The sequence below is a fragment of the Denticeps clupeoides genome, chromosome 1 (assembly GCF_900700375.1).
Source record: "Denticeps clupeoides chromosome 1, fDenClu1.1, whole genome shotgun sequence".
NCBI lineage: Eukaryota > Metazoa > Chordata > Actinopteri > Clupeiformes > Denticipitidae > Denticeps > Denticeps clupeoides.
In genome coordinates, this window is record NC_041707.1 from 34322936 (window position 1) to 34341367 (window position 18432).

Consider the following 18432-nt stretch of genomic DNA (forward strand, 5'->3'; position numbering starts at 1 on the left):
TCAGAATCGTGACAGCCTTGTCCTCGGCTGTTCCCTATCGCCCCTAAGCCTGCCCCTTCCCTGCTTTCATAAGATATTAATGTCCAGTTCTGCATAGCGTGACAAACTGTCCCACAGCTGCAGAGAGGGGCGGGGCTAAAATAAAGTAAACGTCACCCTGACTGAGGATCTGAATTGAACTTCTACGTTTTTTCCAACGTCAGCCTTTGAACCAGATATATGGAGATCACCTCATCGTTGGATCTTACTTACTCTGTACCCATCACACTCTGAAACTCCGCCCCCTGACAGAATAGTTCGTCTGTCACCCTCCGCACCGGCTCCGATCACAAGAATAACCCTGCAGATAAGCGTGCAAGAGCACATTGCCTGTTCCGTTTTTAGGGATTTTCAGGTTCTATTAAACATATTGGATTTTGTTTAAACGTTTTACGTTTTTATTCAGCGCGCACCTGTGAAAGTAACTCAATATTTTTCCTGGAGCCAAAGAACTCCTATGAGCATGGATTTTATTTTGGATATGAAACCTGCCTTCTTTTTCTTAATTTTTTTAACCCCTGTTATTTCATGTCTTCCTGTTTTCTCCCTGTTCCTCTTGCTGGTATCATATTCTCACTTCTCTAAAGCTGCAACACAAAAACAAGTAAATCTCCTGTGTGTACACAATCCTCCCTGTGGGGAAACACACGAGCAAGCACACACACACACACACACACACACACACACACACACACACACAAAGATGCTCTAGAGCCCATTCTGTACCCCATAGCACACTTGTTTTCTACAGAGAAGCATTTCTAAAGCATTTCACTTCATATCATACTGTGTATGACTATTTATGTGACAAATAAAAATTTGAATTTGAAAGAAAAAAAAAAAAAAAACACTCTACACCCCCTCCAAACCTCACTCCTGTCTTCTCACCCTGTTTTCACTCCGTTTGTGCTCCACACCGGTTCTCACACATAATGTTACATAATCACTTTTAAAACATTCACACATATTTTTTACACCCTCTTTAACACGCCCTGCCTTTTTTGCTGCAGACTGCAGCACATTTTCAAGTGGAAGCGCATGGGTTATTTACTTATTTTAAATAATTCTGTCTCACGACTCTCTGTCCCACACCAGTGACCAGGTGTCCCCCAGCTCCACATTCTGCAAGGTGTACACCCTCACACCCACGCTGAACAATAACAGGGAAAAGAGGGGCCTGGCCCTGGACGGCAAGCTGAAGCACGAAGACACCAACCTGGCCTCCAGCACCATGTGAGTTTGTGACTCGGAAATTCTGAAATTCAAACTACATTCTACATCCTTAAAAATTCAGTTTTCACAATACAATTTCACCTTTTTTTTCAACACACAATCAAGCTCCCAAGAGCGCTCTGGTCTACCTGCACATAAAGACGCAAATACACTCTAACATAAAATGGTCTGGTGAAAGACAGCTGCACTTGAACTTTCTTTTCCTTTGGGTTGTACAGATTTTGTTGTTAACCTGTTCAGACCATTTCAGACCATATTCTTGTATCCAGACACCAATCTGTTTGTCTTGACACGTGATTGACGGACGCCGCTTGACATGAGCGAGAAACACAGTTACTACCACAACAAACCACTGGAGGATTTTGCTAATGTTATATTTGCTATTCGTTATATAAGACTTTTGTCTCGATTCATTTTATGATAGAAGGAATAAAAACACTGACAATCCTGCTAGTATCTGAATGCAAGAATTTGAGTAGAAATCATATGAACATTTCAACCACGAAACCTTTAAACCCAAACATCAGTTTACATGAATTCTTCTGACATGAATTCTTTTTCTTTCCATCTCCTAATATTTTGCGTATCGCATGTTTTCACGTTTGAATGTGCTGGTTTGAGACCAGGTTAAAATGTGTAACATGGGCGTGTCATCGTGGAGCAGCTTAACACTCAGCAGGAACTCGTCCACTGTCGACATATTTATATAGTTCCTGTCACTCCCAGTGTTTGGGGACGGTGCTTTGGTCAGTGGCACCTTGGCGGAAAGGGATTCGAACCGGCAACCTTCTGATCATGGGTCTGCTTTCTTAACCGCTAGGTTACCGTTGCCCCTATTATGCCTAAATTCATCACAATTTGGTTCCTTGCACAAATCATATTTATTTGCAATTTATCAGCAATCTTAAATGAATTAATCACTGAATCTGACAGCAGAGTAATAATCATAAACTGAATTGGCACAAAAGTCATAAATCTAAAGAAAAATCTTCCAGTGTTTTGTTATGGTTGCTTTTGTCAAGTGTCACATGTCAATCACGCCTGGTGTACATCTGTCATAAATGTGGAAATGACATTTCAGTTCTGTCCCGCTGATCAAAGCGCCGTCCCCACACACTGCTCCTCGGGCGCCTTTCGTGGCTGATTGTTAAAAGCAGAGGACACATTGCTGTGTACCCCTTTCACTTTTTTTCCACTTTCAGGGCTGGGGGATACACAGCAGTAGGGTGAGGGTAGAGTGTGATGTGGGGGTTAGTGTTTCGCACTTTACCTCATAAGGGATAATGCAGGGAGCTTGATGGATTATTGATAAAGCAGTGAGCCGCGTGACGCTGACTGGAGATTTCTTTAATGACAAGACAAAGATATTAATATCTAATAGTTGTATTAACAACCATTAATATAAACTGTTACCAAGTACCAAGGCACTGCATTAATATAGATTAATCTGTGTTTATACAGTTTTAAAATCTTCAGATACGTCTCAGATTTTCAGACTCCTATTAAATTATATTTATTTTTTTTAATGTCTGTGTTCTGATATTCTGATTTAATAACAATGACCCACAAGAAGCCACGCCCTATTGTGGTTTCATCACACTTGAGGTATTTTGTTGGGCAACATGAGACAAATTCTAAAATAGAAACGGTAGTAAAATGATTAAATCCACATATAATTGCATTTAATTGCAGTTCAATTAATTGCAACCAACGGAAATGACAGTTTGACCTAACAATGTAGTCTTTTAACTGCACCTGTGCAAATATAGAGCCCCACAATTATTGATGCCTTTCACACATTCTGATGCCCTTCTGAAATTTTGAATTAATTTACAGCCTTTTACAGGAATACATTTATTCTCCCAATACATTTGTCCCACATCAGGAAATTATCACAAGAGTTGTCAATAATTTTGGAGGCCACTGCATACACAGGTTTACTTTATTGTAAATATTTCTGTTTTAATAAAAACATTTTTTAACATTGTGTGTACAGAGTGAAAGATGTTTCCAACAAAGAGGTCCTGGGGATTATCGTGTCCTACAGAGTCAAAGTGAAGCTGGTGGTTTCACGTGGGGGGTGAGTTCTTAAGCAACACGTTTAGTTCGGTGTTAATCGCTGGCTGAAGGTCCAAGTTCCTTCCCATAACACAAGATGTGGCATTTCTCACGTATCTGTCTGCAGTGACGTGGCCGTGGAGCTTCCTTTTGTCCTGATGCACCCCAAACCTACAGAGCAGCCCAGTTCCAGACCACAGTCAGGTAGCTACTGCCCCTTAAAGCCTTGGGGTCAAATTAAACACAGAAACAAAAAAAAGACAACTGGATACTGTCCGGTTTTTAATCAAAGCTACGTAGTTCGGAACATTTTGTGAGTTTGTGTGTTATTTCCTCTTGTCAACAGTTGTGCCAGAGACAGATGCCCCAGTGGACACAAACCTGATTGAGTTTGAAACAAAGTAAGTATGTGTGTGGTATATTTGTACATTTTCTCCTAAAGAATATGAAAACATGGATCGCCCATAAACCATTGTAAAGTTGCCCCGTTCTTGCATAATGAGCATAATTAACAGAGCTCATTATAATTCAGAATCAGCAAGAGCCCTGAGTTCTGGAAGCTCGGGTCCCAGTTGGGGTCCACATAAAGATATGAATATGTGAGTTTTGCTTTCCACGAGTCTCTAAATTGTAAATCTCTCTCTCTCTCTCTTTCTCTCTCTCTCAGTAATTTCTCTCAGGATGACGACTTTGTGTTTGAGGACTTTGCTCGTCTGCGACTCAAGGGGATGAAGGATGATAAGGATGAAGATGACCACTTCTGCTAACGTCCCTCTCCCTCCACCACCACCAACCCACCCACCTCCCCCAACCACACCCAAACCACATTCAGCAGTCATGGGGCTCGCCAAGCACCTGCAACCCCATAGCAGCTTCAGTCTCTTTTCATCCATCCATTTTTTTGTGCATCTGCAGTCTTGCAGTGCTGCTGTCTGTAAAGCCGTGTTTCTGAAAATTCGCTTAATTTCCTCAGTTCCGTTCTGTGACAGACAGAAGTACGTTTAGGAAGAACACGTTCTGAAATGTTCTGTCCTCGATTGTTTTCCGTGGGGAAAAGCCATCAGGCGAGAGCTGTCTGTCTGGCCGATGATTCAGGTGTGCGTCTCTTTTTTTTTTTTTTTTTTTTCTTTTTTTTTTCTTTCTCCTCTCTCTCTTTATCGGCCACTTTACAATCGGTCTGCTTTACAATGTGGGCAGAAAACTGCAGCTTCGGTGTGTGTCTTTGCACAGTGAGCCACGGGGAGTTTGTGATTTTGATCTTTATCTGAATACATAACACTGGCAGTGAAAAACGTACACAAAACAAACAGTATGCATATCCTGTAAGTATGTATGACAGGTGGCATAAATGTCATTTGTGTGGCCTTTTTTTAAAACAAGGAAATATTAGTCAGCATAGGACCACAGAGAGAGATTTTATATCTGTTTTAGTGTCTGTTTCTGTTGTACAGCTATAGAATGTGCGTATATATGTGCGTATATACCGTTACACTCATTTGCTGGTTTGAATGCTGGGAGAACGCAGCCAACCCCAGGTGCCATGTTGTCCCTTTTTTTCCTTGCATAATTTTGTTATTTTTAATGGATTTTTTTGATAAGAAGTGAAAGCTCGAATTAGACTCGACACCGCCCCCCAGCGGCCCGTGAGTGCTATCGCAGCATCTGTATATCCGCAGCATCTGTATATCCTTGTATATCTATATGGGGCTGCACTGACTTGAGACTGGCCAAAAAATACTTTGGATCAATTTCTAAACCCAGTAGAACGAGAACTCAAACTCTCCTGCCATAAAATTAAAGCGAGGCGATCCCTTGGTGCTAGAAGGCCTGTTGGAATTCCATGCCAAAATGTTGGGAATGGCACAGAGAATACTTAGGAAAAAAATGCATTTGGCCAGTAAGAAACCAAGCATGGAAACACATCTTGACTTGAAGTTGTGTCAAAATAGAAAGCCATAATCTGACGGAGTTTGGCAGGAGTCACAAGGTGCGTTGTTTGCAGGGTGGGTATGTTGCAACGCTCCACACAAAGTCACCATTGTGACTGGTCCTGTGCTTAGAATTTACGAAGTTATTCCGGGTAAGCCAACTGTGTCTTGGGACCAAATGGACTTGGAATCTTGAGTTCAGAGGGGAATTTATTATTATTATTATTTTATTCCTCTGGCATTTGTGTTGCTGTAACACAGTACAATGTGAAAGCCTGACAGACGGGTCAATTCAGTTGACTCCCAAGAACCAGCGTCAAACGTGTTGGGAAAAAATTGACAGGAAAAAAGTGTAAAAAGGAAATCACTTCTGAAAATGCCACTTGCTATTTTGTTGTCGCTGTCATCATACCAGAGAATATTTACAAAGAATATTACAAAGAAAAAAAGTTGCCATTATTATTATAGTCTTTATTTTATTTTTTCAAATAAGGATAAAAGAGTTCAAACTAACCTGAACTTCCCTGCTGTACTCTTCACAAGCTGTATATATTATCATAGTTCCGATGAAATATTGTATATGAGTTACTGTCTGACCTGGAGGGTCCGTTGAGGCCTGCCACGTTAAACCCAGCTACTGGAGGGTCATGGTGTGCAGTGGGCCACTCCTGCCACGCACGTTTCAGTGCATTTTTATTGCAATTTTCATTTCTCTATGTATTACCTCATTTCCCCACTAGCGAGCCAAAACAAAAATTTTCGGCAGTGATGAGTTTCAAGCGACCCGACCGGTTATAAGGCAGACAACGCAACGATTTGCAAAGCTGTGACCCTTAGCTGCTACTAACTTACTGCTTAAGAACAGTACCAAACCTACAAACCAGCATAGACACAGTTCCTCCAGGATCTGGGTTTCACACGTTCCTAGACGACTTCACCTCCGCGGGCCGTGAAGTTGAGTCTTGACACCCTTCCCCTCACCTCCCTGTCAGGGGGTCAAGATGTGCTTGGTTGGGTTGGGAGGCTCCTACACTTGGCTAGTTTATCAGATTGGAAATCACTGTGTCTGTCACATGCATGGCTTTTAGTGCATCAGTAGAAGGAAAAGACCAGAAGCCCTTTAAAGTCCAGAGATCTGCTGTGAACCGCTGTCATTCGTGTAAAACCGCCGGGCACCTGCTGTAGACTTGGTTTTAGGAAACGTAATAGCATGTTCACATCCAGGTTTGATGGCCTTCCGGCGGTACGGTTCAAACTGCTTGGGACTGAGTGTGTGTGTGTGTGTGTGTGTGTGTGTGTGTGTGTGTGTGTGTGTGTGTGTGTGTGTGTGTGTGTGTGTGTTAATGTGTTAGAACACTCAGTGTAAATGTTAGGGAAAACACATATAGATCTGAATGATGATTTCATTCCATCTGTCTGTGAACCAGTCAAGTGTCAAATAATATATATACTTATATATATTATCTTCCCTACAGCCTTGATCAAGGTTCTCTGAGGAATTGCACGCTATCATGTTGGTTTGTAGATTATAATGTCAGATGTTTATTATTTTTATTGTACAAGCTGATCCTACTATTACTACTACTAAAATTGATATAATAAAGGATAAATGCTACCTGGTAATTTAATTAATTCAGAATAAAGTGAGATGAAGATATATTGATAACAAGAAGAGAAAAAAAAAACAATATACTATATAAGCAATATGTTATTTTAGTCAATAAAATAGAAATGCGGAAAAAAAATCTGAAAAAAGTGTATGTTTTTAAAAATCCATAAACAAATCCATTGGAAAAATATGTATGTTGCTTCTTTATTTTGTACTGCATTTTAGAAAATGTAAAAAAAAAAAATGTTGAAAAAAAATTGGTCTCTGTCTCTTTCTTGCATATGTACAGTACAGGCCAAACCTTTGGACACACCTTCTCATTTAATGTGTTTTCTTTATTTTCATGACCATTTACATTGGTAGATTCTCACTGAAGGCATCAAAACTATGAATGAACAAATGTGGAGTTATGTAACAAAAAAAGGTGAAATAACTGAAAACATGTTTTATATTCTAGTTTCTTCAAAATAGTCACACTTTGCTCTGATTACTGCTTTGCACACTCTTGCAGTGTTGGGGAGTAACGGAATACATGTACCGGCGTTACGTATTCAGAATACAAAATATGAGTAACTGTATTTTGTTACAGTTTCCGTTTAAATGAGTTACTTATTTTAAAAAAATTACTTTTTTAAATAAATGGATTACACGGTGTTCTTTTTCCTGTTTCATATTTTAGGCTCTACCTCCTCTCTAATTTTGGTAATTCCACGCTGCGCGGACCACGCATAACATAGGTGTTCTGTCGAAACATGCTGCCTATCGAGTTGTGCTATCTTGCGGGTCTGCGCATGCGCAGTCCCTCAAGTTTGCGCTCTGTTTCAGCGCCCATAAATCCATGCTACCCCTAAAATTGTAAATAAATATGATTTAATTCACTATTACACCATGATCTTTATACTCTTACAGTGCACATGGACTGAGTGGGTGTAAGGTGACACGCCACCACCCGGTTTAACCTCGCCGCGCGGAACGGAGACGGCTGTAAATGGCCGCTTTCCGCCGCAAGGAAGGTGCGGTCCTAATCAAAAAGAGGGTCATTTTTCTTGTGCAAGGCTACTTTTTATTTTAACTAAGTGATGGAATATGTTGGTGACCATAACAGTAAATACTTTTCAATGGCATATTTTATGTTTGTCTTCCACTTTTCAGCTTTATAAATAGAAATGGTTAGGGAAAAACAGGGCTTTTTATTATCTGTGATTGCTACATTCATGTAGTTGTAAAAAGCATGACAATATATAAAGTAATCCAAAGTATTCAGAATATGTTACTCACTTTGAGTAACTTAATGGAATACAAACTACATTTTGGGGCATGTATTCTGTAATCTGTAACGGAATACATTTTAAAACTAACCTTCCCAACACTGCACTCTTGGTATTCTCTCGGTGAGCTTCAAGAGGTCGTCACCTGAAATGGTTTTCCAACAGTCTTGAAGGAGTTGTTTAGCACTTGTTGGCCCCTTTGCCTTCACTCTGCGGTCCAGCTCACCCCAAACCATCTCGATTGGGTTCAGGTCCGGTGACTGTGGAGGCCAGGTCTCCACTTTTTGTTAAGTACATAACTGAACTGAACATGTGTTCATTCATAGTTTTGATGCCTTCAGTGAGAATCTACCTATGTAAATGGTAATGAAAATGAAGAAAACACATTGAATGAGAAGGTGTGTCCTGTACGGTATGTGAAATTCTCAATTGTCCTTAAATTTATGTTTAAAAATTATATTTAGGCCACAATAAGGGCTCCTCACGAGATATTCAATTAGATTTTCGCATTTTTCCCCTCTCGGCTTTCCGTACTATAACCCGGAAGTGTTCGTGAGATTTCAGTTGCAGTAGCCGAATTTCTAATGAATTGAATACGCAGGTTGTTTGCGGCAACGCAGCTCGCCACGCTTCGTTCCGCGTTAACATCTCGCCGCGGCTATGGCGAACGAACGGCTGCGTGCTTTGGAGGACGTCGAGAAGGAAATTGCGGTGGTTCTCCACTGTGCAGGTAAAATGGACGCGTGTCGCGGTGCGGATTTGACCGAAGACGAGCGTCCCGCTGAGTGTGGGGATACGGTGTAGAGTAGAGAACTAAATCTATTCAGCAACGTATTCCGTTTCGGCGCAAAAAAAAGGGTGGGGGGTCAAGTAGAAAACGCGAACAGACCTGTGGAAAAGGGTAATTTAGATTTTTTTTTTTTGGTGGTTAATTTGTCTTTTTTTTTTTTTTTTTTACTGCATATCAGCATATTAAATGTAATGGAATGTGAACCTGAATAGGACAGAAAAGGGGGATAGCGTTTCTTTACTAAGCTGATAAAATCCAATTTAAAGTTACCCCATCATTAAAATTTCACTTTATCGCCTATGGTCCTGCAAATGGCGATGTGTATAAAGAGCGCTTTGGTCACTCTGCTTCACGTTCAGCAAGCAACAGCTCAGATTGTCATGGCTGCCCACTGCTCACTCAGGGTGATGGGTTAAATGCAGAGGACAAATTTCACTGTGTGCTGTGCTGCTGTGTATCACGTGTGACAATCACTTCACTTTCAGATTGTCGGATCTGGAATTTGTCCCCCTTATGACGTCATAATGGGGAAAGGGTACCTCCCCTTTCTCCTGCTTTTTCCGCCCAGATAATTTCCCGAATTTTCCCAAAGCATCTGCTAAATAAAGTAAAGTATAAAAGTGACTCCACCAAACATCATGGCTTCCGAACATGTGAAGAAAGTTTATTATTGTCATTGTGAAACACTGCAGCACAGCACACGGTGACACAACAAAATGTGTCCTCTGCTTTTAACCATCACCCTTAGTGGGCAGCCATGACAGGTGCCCGGGGAGCAGTGTGTGTGCACCTCCAGTGGCACCTTGGCGGGTCGGGATTCAAACTGGCAACCTTCTGATTATGGGGCAGCTTCCTTAACTGCTAGGCCACCACTGCCCCATTTATTGCAGTTGCTCAGTGAGTGGTGTGAAAATGAGCACAAATGTATATATTTTTTTATTCCATCACACGAGACTCTGAACAGCCTGAAGGGTTAATTTTTTTTCTGGAAAAATGGCGACACGACTTCCTTTTTGCGGCAAACATTGTGGTGAATGTTGTTGATGACGAAATCTCCACATATGCCTGAACACTTCTTTAGGCCACTCTCTTCCTCATTAGCATTTAAAGCTACAGACACCGACACGGCGCGTCCCGGGGAATCCAGGATCAAAGTGGCTGTAATTCTGCACCACGGCTGAATTTCAGAAAGAGACTTCAGATACAGTATTAGGGGACAAATAAGACCGATATAAAAGCAAAAAAAATCTTTAAGTCAAATAATGGCAACATGTAGTTTAAGTGAGCAAATCGTTTACTATATCAAATATTAATTGTGACCAATGTATTTTAAGTGTTTGATAGTGGTGCAATGGTGGCCTAGCATGTAAGGAAGTGGAACCGTGACGGAAAGGTGCCACCAAGCAAAGCACCGTCCCCACACACTGCTCCCGGGCGCCCGTCATGGCTGCCCACTGCTCACCAATGGTGATGGTTAAAAGCTGAGGACACATTTTGTTGTCACCGTGTGCCGTGCAGCGGTGTTTCACAATGACATTCACTACACTTAACACGACTGAAAATTGACTTATTTTTGTATTTGGAGATTTGTGCCAGATTTCGCCTACATCCAAACCTTGTGTTGTATTTGTGTTTTTTGCTGAGTTGAACATTCAGATTATTCTGTGCTCACAGGAACCATCGTTCTAGAACTTTCCAAAGACAAGCACAACTCCAGCCTCATTGACCGCCAGTTCACCCAGTTCACGGCCTCCGTCAACAGAGTGGAGAATGAACTGAGTTCTCAGATCCGCTACCTGACACAGGTACACACACACACACACACAGCCACGAGCTGAATGTAGCGTAACCTTGTCTTTCAACGAAATGCATGTGACCTGGAAAAGAAACTGATAGATTTTCAAGTGTTTGGGTCATTTATCAGCACATTTCATAATCTTTATTCATCACTCAAACAAACAATTTCCTTTTATTGCCTTTATAAACTTTTACTGTTGAAGTGCTGTAATATTATTTTTAATATTCATTTACATATTATACATAGACGGATAGAAAATGAATCAAAGAATGAACCACATGCTGGGTCTCTTTGTTTAATATTAAAAAGAACAGAGCAGATTAGTTTTCTTTCTCAGTTTTCATATCTTTGTACTGATCATTCACATGCTGCCTGCTAGTTGATGGCATGCCTTGGATTGTGAAGGTTTTTGTATTGCTTAAGGTTGCAACTGGCCAACCTCACGAGGGCTCGATATACTCGGCCCGGAAAGACTGCAAGATGGCGCTGAATCGAGCAGAATACACCCGGATGAAGCTTGGGGAACTTGCCCGGACCTGCGAAATCATGCTGGACCCGCAGACCTGACCTTCCTTTTCCTTACTTTTATTTAAGCATTTTTTAAATTTTTTTTTTTTTCATGTGTCTTCGTTAAAAGCTTTTTCATACTGGATCAATTCTGAATAAAATTTTCAATCACCCAATAATTTTGGATTTGCTGTGTTCTGATCTTGCATCCAAATGATGGTTGTTTGAGCTTTGCCATACATTTCTGCCATAAATGAGAAAAACCTGACTGCGAAAATACACCAACACACAGTTTTGTTGTATTATTAATCACCATTGCTTGGTGATAAAAATGTAGTGACACTTGGGGGAAAAAAAACAAACTAGCTGTTTCATGTGACAAGGTGTCGATTCCTTTATTAAAACTCATGAAACGTTGTGTAACAAAGAAAAAGACTCAACAAAAAGCAAGATGATACCATTTACAACCACAAAAGAAAAACTGTACAATGCTAAAGATGCCGTCTTTTTAATCTTTTTTAATTTTTTTTTATACATTGACATAACCTTTGTACAGAGACGGACTGACCCCGTCTCCGTGCAATGTCACTATTTGTACAGGATGTCGTAGTGCCCCGGCCGGTAGAGCAGGAAGATGCGCGGCTCGCTGCCTTCCGGAAACACGTGGTGGTTGACGGTGCCCCCCTCGCCGCGGTCCATGTACTCCACCAGAATGGACACGTCCAGGGCCTGCGCCAAGGCGATGATGTGGATGTGGTCGCTCTCCTTGGACATGGGCTCCACTTCCTATCGACACCAAGACAAGTTTCTGAACCGTATCGCCACAAACAGCATCTAATTGCAGAAGTGATATATATATATATATATATATATTTTTTTTTTTCTCCGGCTCTATTACATTTATACGTTTTACGGCGACACACAGATCCATGCTGTGAACATTCCAGGTGAAGCAGACCTTCAATATCCTGGAACTGTAGGACACACTGCTGCAATTCACGAGAAATCACTTTGAGTGTTTGTAAGGAAGAATTTACCGAACTTTCCCAACACTTTAAATAAACACGCCTCTCTGCTTTAATCTCGGGCCCTCACTGCCAGACTCTGCAACAGCTTCATCCCACAGGCCATCAGACACCTGAACACCTGACACACACACTCACACTACCTCCGTTATATATTATAATATTAACTAGCTGTAATATTTTCTATTTATGCAATGTTCCATTTTGCACAGCAATATTTGCACTATTTTAATTCTCACTTTTATTATTCATTTCACCTGTTTAGCACTGTCTGCCTCATTGTTGTCTACATGTTTTTTGTTAAATGTTATTCTTGCGCTGTCCCGTTTGTGCCTTACGTAGCCCACTTTGTGTGTGTGCACTTTGTCAGTGCGTAACATTGTCTAATCGTTCAAATATAGCACCAGGTTCGTTATTTTGTTTCACTATGTACTGTCTAACCCTTATATAACTGAAATTACAATAAAGCTCAACTTCACAAGGATGTGTGCTGAGCCCACCATTGTTTGCAACAATCTCGGGCAATGCACAATAATCTATATGCATCTATTTATTCCCCTGCAGGGTCACCTATACATATTCATTTAAATATATTTATATGCACAAATGCTTCAATACTGACTGGTAAACTGTGCACCACTGTCATCCATGTCTAGTGTCTACCAGATATTCTGGGTTTCCACTGTGTACATTGCTGTCTGTGCGGCGCTGACTACAGTCTACTGTGTGTATCTGTCTTAAGTAGCTCCCACAATTTCGTATATGTGCTTCAGTGCAAAGACAATAAAGGCACTAAACTTTTGAAAGTGAAAGTGAAGTGATTATCACTGTGAAACACTGCAGCACAGCACATGTGCACACAACAAAATGTGTACTCTGCTTTTAACCATCACCCATGACAGGTGCCCGGGGAGCAGTGTGTGGGGACGGTGCTTTGCTCTGTGGGACCTTGGCGTCTCGGGACTCGAACCAGCAACCTTCTGATTACGGGGCCGCTTCCTTAACCACTAGGCCACTAATTGTTTAACTTTATTATATTATATTTTAGGACTAATGTGTAATTAAACATTAGAAAATTTCTTTTAGTTCTGTTATTTTAAACAATTATTTTTATTCACCCCAAACAAGGCAATGGGGAGAAAACGTAGAGCATGTATTTAGATGATATTCTTCTCAACATTCTCAAACATTAACCATTTTTTTAAAAGCAGCCCCTTAATAGTGTTCGGGGACAATACGGGTGTGAGACATGACTAAAAATAAACGTCGGATTCGATTCCACCGTTCCCAGTTTATGGAAGTGTGGAAGACAATGCATGGTTACTTGTTGCGTTGTAGCCACTACACCAAGCAGCTCGATGTTGCTGCCCTGATGCACAACGCAAGTCGGGTCAGTTTGAGGGGAAAGAGACTGACCTGCTGGCAGAACTCTTTGACAGAGCGACCTCCTTCAATAAAGTGCTGAAAGAACGCGTGCTCCCTCTGCAGGTATCCCGAGGTCAGCAGCCGCAGATACACCACCACGTAATCCGAGACGCTCTGGTCATTGAAGGAGCTGAGGACATCCCCGAGTGAACCCTGCTTTTCACACAGTTCGATCAGGTCCATGAACTGGAGAGAGGGAGAGGAACGGAGATGAACACTGGACTTATGCATTTCTGATGGCCAATGACTCACGTGGCGCCTCTGATCTCTAATCACTTACGGTATTGTGGAAATCTTCTATGGTAAACTCGGTAAAACCCTGGTTCACCAGGTCCAGTTTGCTTTTTGCTGCCACTGCTTTAAACCTGTGAAAAGAAAAACACCCTGGTACAACCCTGGTACCATGAAACCCACCAACACCATGTGAAGAGCATAGGGTGCCGGTGGCTGATGGTTAAATGCAGAGGACACATTTCGTTGTGTCACCGTGTGCTGTGCTGCAGTGTGTTTCACAATGACAATCACTTTCACCTTCACCTACCTCAGTCTGTCCAACAGTTGGGTATTAATCGCATTCCAAGCCTCCCCATCATTTATTAGGCCTCGGTGGCCTTCGGCAAGTTCTGTCTCTACAGAATGCCAGAGTCTCTTTATATTCCGCGGTAACCCGCATGTGCTTGTTGGGTTCGACGTTGAGCTCCAGCCTCACCATATAACCGTGTGAAAGGCCAGGGCAATAAACCCAATACCAACATCATACTGAGAAGGACCGATATTTACCAATCAGACACACCATAATATTGCTAATTTCATATTCATTCATTCATTCCCAAGAATTCAGCTTTACCTCTGGAGCTCTTTGCCATCGTCTAGCAGCGACTCTAAATGGGAAAACCCGAACGCTCTGTAGAAGCAGTTCCCATCCGGCCGCGTCTTCCGGATGTACGAGTACTTTTTGTGCAAGTCCTGTACGGCAGAAAGGGTACGGGTTTACGCCAAGGTCGTCACCTCATGACAAGAAGCAGCACGGAAGACACGGCGGCGGACTCGCACCTTAATCTTCAACTGGTAGATGGTGTCCTCTTCAGCGTACTCGCCCTGCAGCACGGACAGGTCCTGTCTCTCCGACACTAAAGGATTAGAAGTAGCTATCTGTGGTGGACGGAAAATATAAATACGTTACACTCAACGTTCACTTTAATGGTCCTATATGCCTTATAAAATCAGCATGTAGTCAACTAGTAACATTAAAATAAAAACCCTAAATCCTTTTCAGTGCAAGGCGTAGAGATAACGGTAGTAGCCTTGAAACAAAATCCCAAATGTTTTAGCATAATAATCTGTTCTCTTCCAGAATTTGCTGGGGCAGCCTGTCGGTCCAAAATAGCCAAGACACCTTATTCACATAGAAACATGAAATGACTGCCCCTTTCACTTTTTAATCATTTTTATGTGCGTTTTACATCTTTAGCTGGTCCCTTCCTGGACAACGTTACTTTCGGGCTTTATTAAGAAGAGCCGTTTCATATTTCCCCCATTTTACATTTGACAGGACGCGGTTTTAACATGCAGCCTGCAAGTATAGAGTTGGCGCCGTCCTATACAGTACCAAACTTTCACAACGCATCTCGGTAGAAGCCAGACCCCCTCACCTCCTGCTGGATGCGATCTTGCTGCGCCATTATGGCCTCGTCGTACGCCAGGCAGTTCACTCCTGCAGCGGTGGGCAGAAAACACCGGTCAAAACATGCAGATGGGACAAGGATGCAACTTGAAGGCCTTACACCAAGGATCAGACTTCCATGGAGGAGATGGAGGGGGAAAAAAAAAAAGTTTCTTGGATCAGACAACTTATTTGCAGTCCTTCGGGAAAACGCACACTTAATATCGGTGCGGTGCTACCTCTGCCTTCATGCAACTCTCAGGACAGTTATTGCATTTCTCTGGTTTGGAAAAAAAAAATGAATGAAGGGTTCAGGATGCAAGCCAGAGTTGAAGGTCGGGCGTGAAAACTGCACTCCTCACATTTTACAAGGGCCACCAGTGCCACCCTGCCACAGCACCCACATTCTGCTCCCGATCTTTGGCCTCCCCCATCTCTCCCCCTCGTCCTTCTCAGTTAAAGACCCTGCACTGCTGCCCCCCTGAAATGAGCCGTTCTGCCAGAAGACAAAAAAAAAACACGGACGCACGACACAGCGCTGGTGACTCTCTTTTTTTTTCCTCTTTTCAACCTTGTTATAACACTCACCCTCCATATCTCCCTGTGATGTTTCCTGCTGTTCATCCGCCATCGTACCTCAGCCGAGAAGCCCTCGGTGGACAAGAAAGACGACTCTCATACTTTCTTCCGGGTTGGATCACGTGAGGCAAACGGCGCACTCGATTGGTTAACACCAATGCTAAACCGCGGGACAAAGTTCGGTCCAAATTAAAAGAAACTAAAACAATTACAAACCATAGATATAAAGACTAGATGTCGCATTCGGCCTCTCAGCATGCGTCAATACGGCCGCCGTAAATTGTTGTCCCCTATCGGTCATTTGCTGGTACTGCAGCATGCGGAGTAAGAAAAGGCGCAGAGTCGTCGCTCTCGGTTCGTCCGCGAGTCGATTCACCGGGAACAACTTCCGGCTCACGCTGCACGCCAACTGCGTCGTGGAGGTCCGCACTTGGGGTGTCCTGGCGGCGCTTTTCGGGCGATGTTCGGCCGCCCGCTTCTGCTGAAGAGACCCCGCGGGCTGACGGGCGCAGCCTGTCGGTGGCATCGCTCATCTCTGACAGGTACCGCTTCCGATGACCCCCCCCCCGAGGTCAAATGTTTCTATTCGCGGATCGTCGGTAACACTGTGACCCCCTGAAGGCAGCTGGCACCTTCACTGCTCGCAGGGAAAGACAACTTTCCATTAGGACCAGCTTGAAGTGCATGTTGGTTCAATGGTTCGGAAGGTCCTGAACCCTGCAGACTGGGATCTAGAGCTGCACTTTCGACGCCATGACCCAGCCTTGCAGGCCTCTCACCTAAATTCTTACCCCTGTCCAACTTTCCTGCTTTCAACAGCAGCAAATTTTAAAAATTAAAGTGACATCCCGCCTAGCACACGTTTGAGCAAGGTACGGGGACGGTGGCACCTTGGCGGATCGGGATCTGGACCAGCAACCTTCTGATTAGGGGGCGAGGCCACCACTGGCCCTGTGTTAAATTTGTGGCTAATTGGTGAATTAAAATCCTATGTTTGGTCCGAAGTGGATCAATAGTGATTTGAATGCTTTTTAATTTGTGCGTTAATAAGCTTCTGTGCTTTTCCTTTGCTCTGCTTTCAACCAATAGCGGAGCTCATCGAAAACATGGACAAAAAGGCAACATGGGACCGATTTTACCAGGAGAACATGAGCAAAGGGGAGTTCAGGAACTTTGAGTGGTTCTTCGGCTTTCAGTCGGTCCGGGATTTTGTGCTTCCCCTGCTGCAGGCGCCGCAAAGTCCCCACGCCGTGTCTCGCGTCCTGGACCTGGGCTGTGGGACCTCGGCCCTGGGGCCGTGCATATTCAGGCACTCGCCGGGGCCGGTGGAGGTCACGTGCGCGGATATATCTCCAGTAGCGGTGCAGCTGATGCAGGAACAAGCCAAGCGCTCTTCCGTACAGCCGCAAAACCCGTCGTCCAGCTTGGACTTCCTGGAACTCGACTGCACGGAACTGCACAGACACTTTCTGCCTCGTAGCCTGGACCTGATCGTGGACAAAGGGACCACTGACGCTTTGCTGAGGTCCAAAGAAGGACATGTCAAAGCTGGCCAGATCTTAAAGCAGTGTCTTAGGGTTTTGAAAAGTTCCAAAAGTCTGGTCCAGTTTTCAGACGAGGACCCTGATGCCAGGATGACGTGGCTTGAGGAACAGACCCTTGGGCCCGGTGAACTGGCTGCTGACGTGCTGGTGCAGGAAGTCGGCACCCTAAGGGGCGTCTGCTATTTCTGCTACCAGATAACCACCAGGGCTGCAGCTTAACGGCACTTAAAAAGTCACCGTGGATCAGGTGACCCAAACACATCGTGCACCCGGTCTGTAAGCCACTAATGTCATTTTAAATGAACTAAAGGAATAAAAAAATGTCTGGGGTCCTCTGGTGTGTGGACAAAAATAATGAATGCACATAGGGCTGCAACAACGAATCGATTGAAGCGATAAAAATCGATTTATAAAAGAGTTGGCAACGAATTTCCTAATCGATTCGTTATGTTGCGCGATGCGGAGAGGTTTGATTATTTAAAAAAAAAAAAAACTTTATTTGAGCGCGGAGCAAAAAAAAAACGAGCGGAGGTAGAGGAAAGATACATGGCGGAGGCAGAGAAATCTGCGCGAAAATATGCAAAAGCGACATGGCACGGCACGGGAGCAGCACGGCAATGATCCAGCACCTGAAACGCGTGTTTGAGGAGGAAGAAGGGAGTTCAGCAGCAGGGTGAGTCGCTACAGAATCCTACTAATGTAATGTCCCTGGTGCTGGTGTTTAACTCGCCGCGGAGGAGAACTAGACGGGGACGTACAGCGCCACCTACAGGTGTGGAGGGGGGATGAAACAGCGTTCTCCGCGTGGACGACGGAGGGTGGTAGTAGCCTAGCGGGTAACACACTCGCCTATTGTGTCCCTGAGCAAGATACGTAACCCTAAGTTGCTCCAGGGGGACTGTCCCTGATAAATGCTGTAAATGTAAATGTTTACCCGTCATCCAGCTTGACAGGCATGACAAGTTC

The 18432-nt window shown here is 43.4% G+C and overlaps 4 protein-coding genes across 4 annotated transcripts in view; 3 read left to right on the forward strand and 1 right to left on the reverse strand.

Annotated features, from left to right (window-relative positions):
- Positions 1 to 7129, forward strand: part of arrb2b (arrestin, beta 2b) — a 38590-nt gene extending 31461 nt beyond the window's left edge. The window contains exons 11-15 of the mRNA XM_028973496.1: positions 1135 to 1272; positions 3269 to 3352; positions 3458 to 3534; positions 3677 to 3731; positions 3998 to 7129. Coding sequence (XP_028829329.1) covers positions 1135 to 1272; positions 3269 to 3352; positions 3458 to 3534; positions 3677 to 3731; positions 3998 to 4097 — 454 coding nt within the window. The 3' untranslated portion in view covers positions 4098 to 7129. The remainder of the gene's footprint in view (positions 1 to 1134; positions 1273 to 3268; positions 3353 to 3457; positions 3535 to 3676; positions 3732 to 3997) is intronic.
- Positions 7130 to 8674: 1545 nt separating this feature from the next.
- Positions 8675 to 11409, forward strand: med11 (mediator complex subunit 11). The gene is made up of 3 exons (XM_028973663.1): positions 8675 to 8865; positions 10600 to 10730; positions 11147 to 11409. Exons 1-3 carry the CDS (start codon positions 8796 to 8798, stop codon positions 11288 to 11290), a joined length of 345 nt encoding a protein of 114 aa, XP_028829496.1. The 5' UTR covers positions 8675 to 8795; the 3' UTR covers positions 11291 to 11409.
- A 190-nt stretch (positions 11410 to 11599) lies between these two features.
- Positions 11600 to 16191, reverse strand: otub1b (OTU deubiquitinase, ubiquitin aldehyde binding 1b). The gene is made up of 7 exons (XM_028973570.1): positions 15932 to 16191; positions 15333 to 15394; positions 14734 to 14832; positions 14528 to 14646; positions 13961 to 14045; positions 13672 to 13866; positions 11600 to 12016 (listed from the first exon to the last, which is right to left on the reverse strand). Exons 1-7 carry the CDS (start codon positions 15972 to 15974, stop codon positions 11819 to 11821), a joined length of 801 nt encoding a protein of 266 aa, XP_028829403.1. The 5' UTR covers positions 15975 to 16191; the 3' UTR covers positions 11600 to 11818.
- Positions 16192 to 16301: 110 nt separating this feature from the next.
- On the forward strand, positions 16302 to 17787 carry cskmt (citrate synthase lysine methyltransferase). The gene is made up of 2 exons (XM_028973582.1): positions 16302 to 16464; positions 17012 to 17787. Exons 1-2 carry the CDS (start codon positions 16383 to 16385, stop codon positions 17683 to 17685), a joined length of 756 nt encoding a protein of 251 aa, XP_028829415.1. The 5' UTR covers positions 16302 to 16382; the 3' UTR covers positions 17686 to 17787.
- Positions 17788 to 18432: the final 645 nt, after the last annotated feature.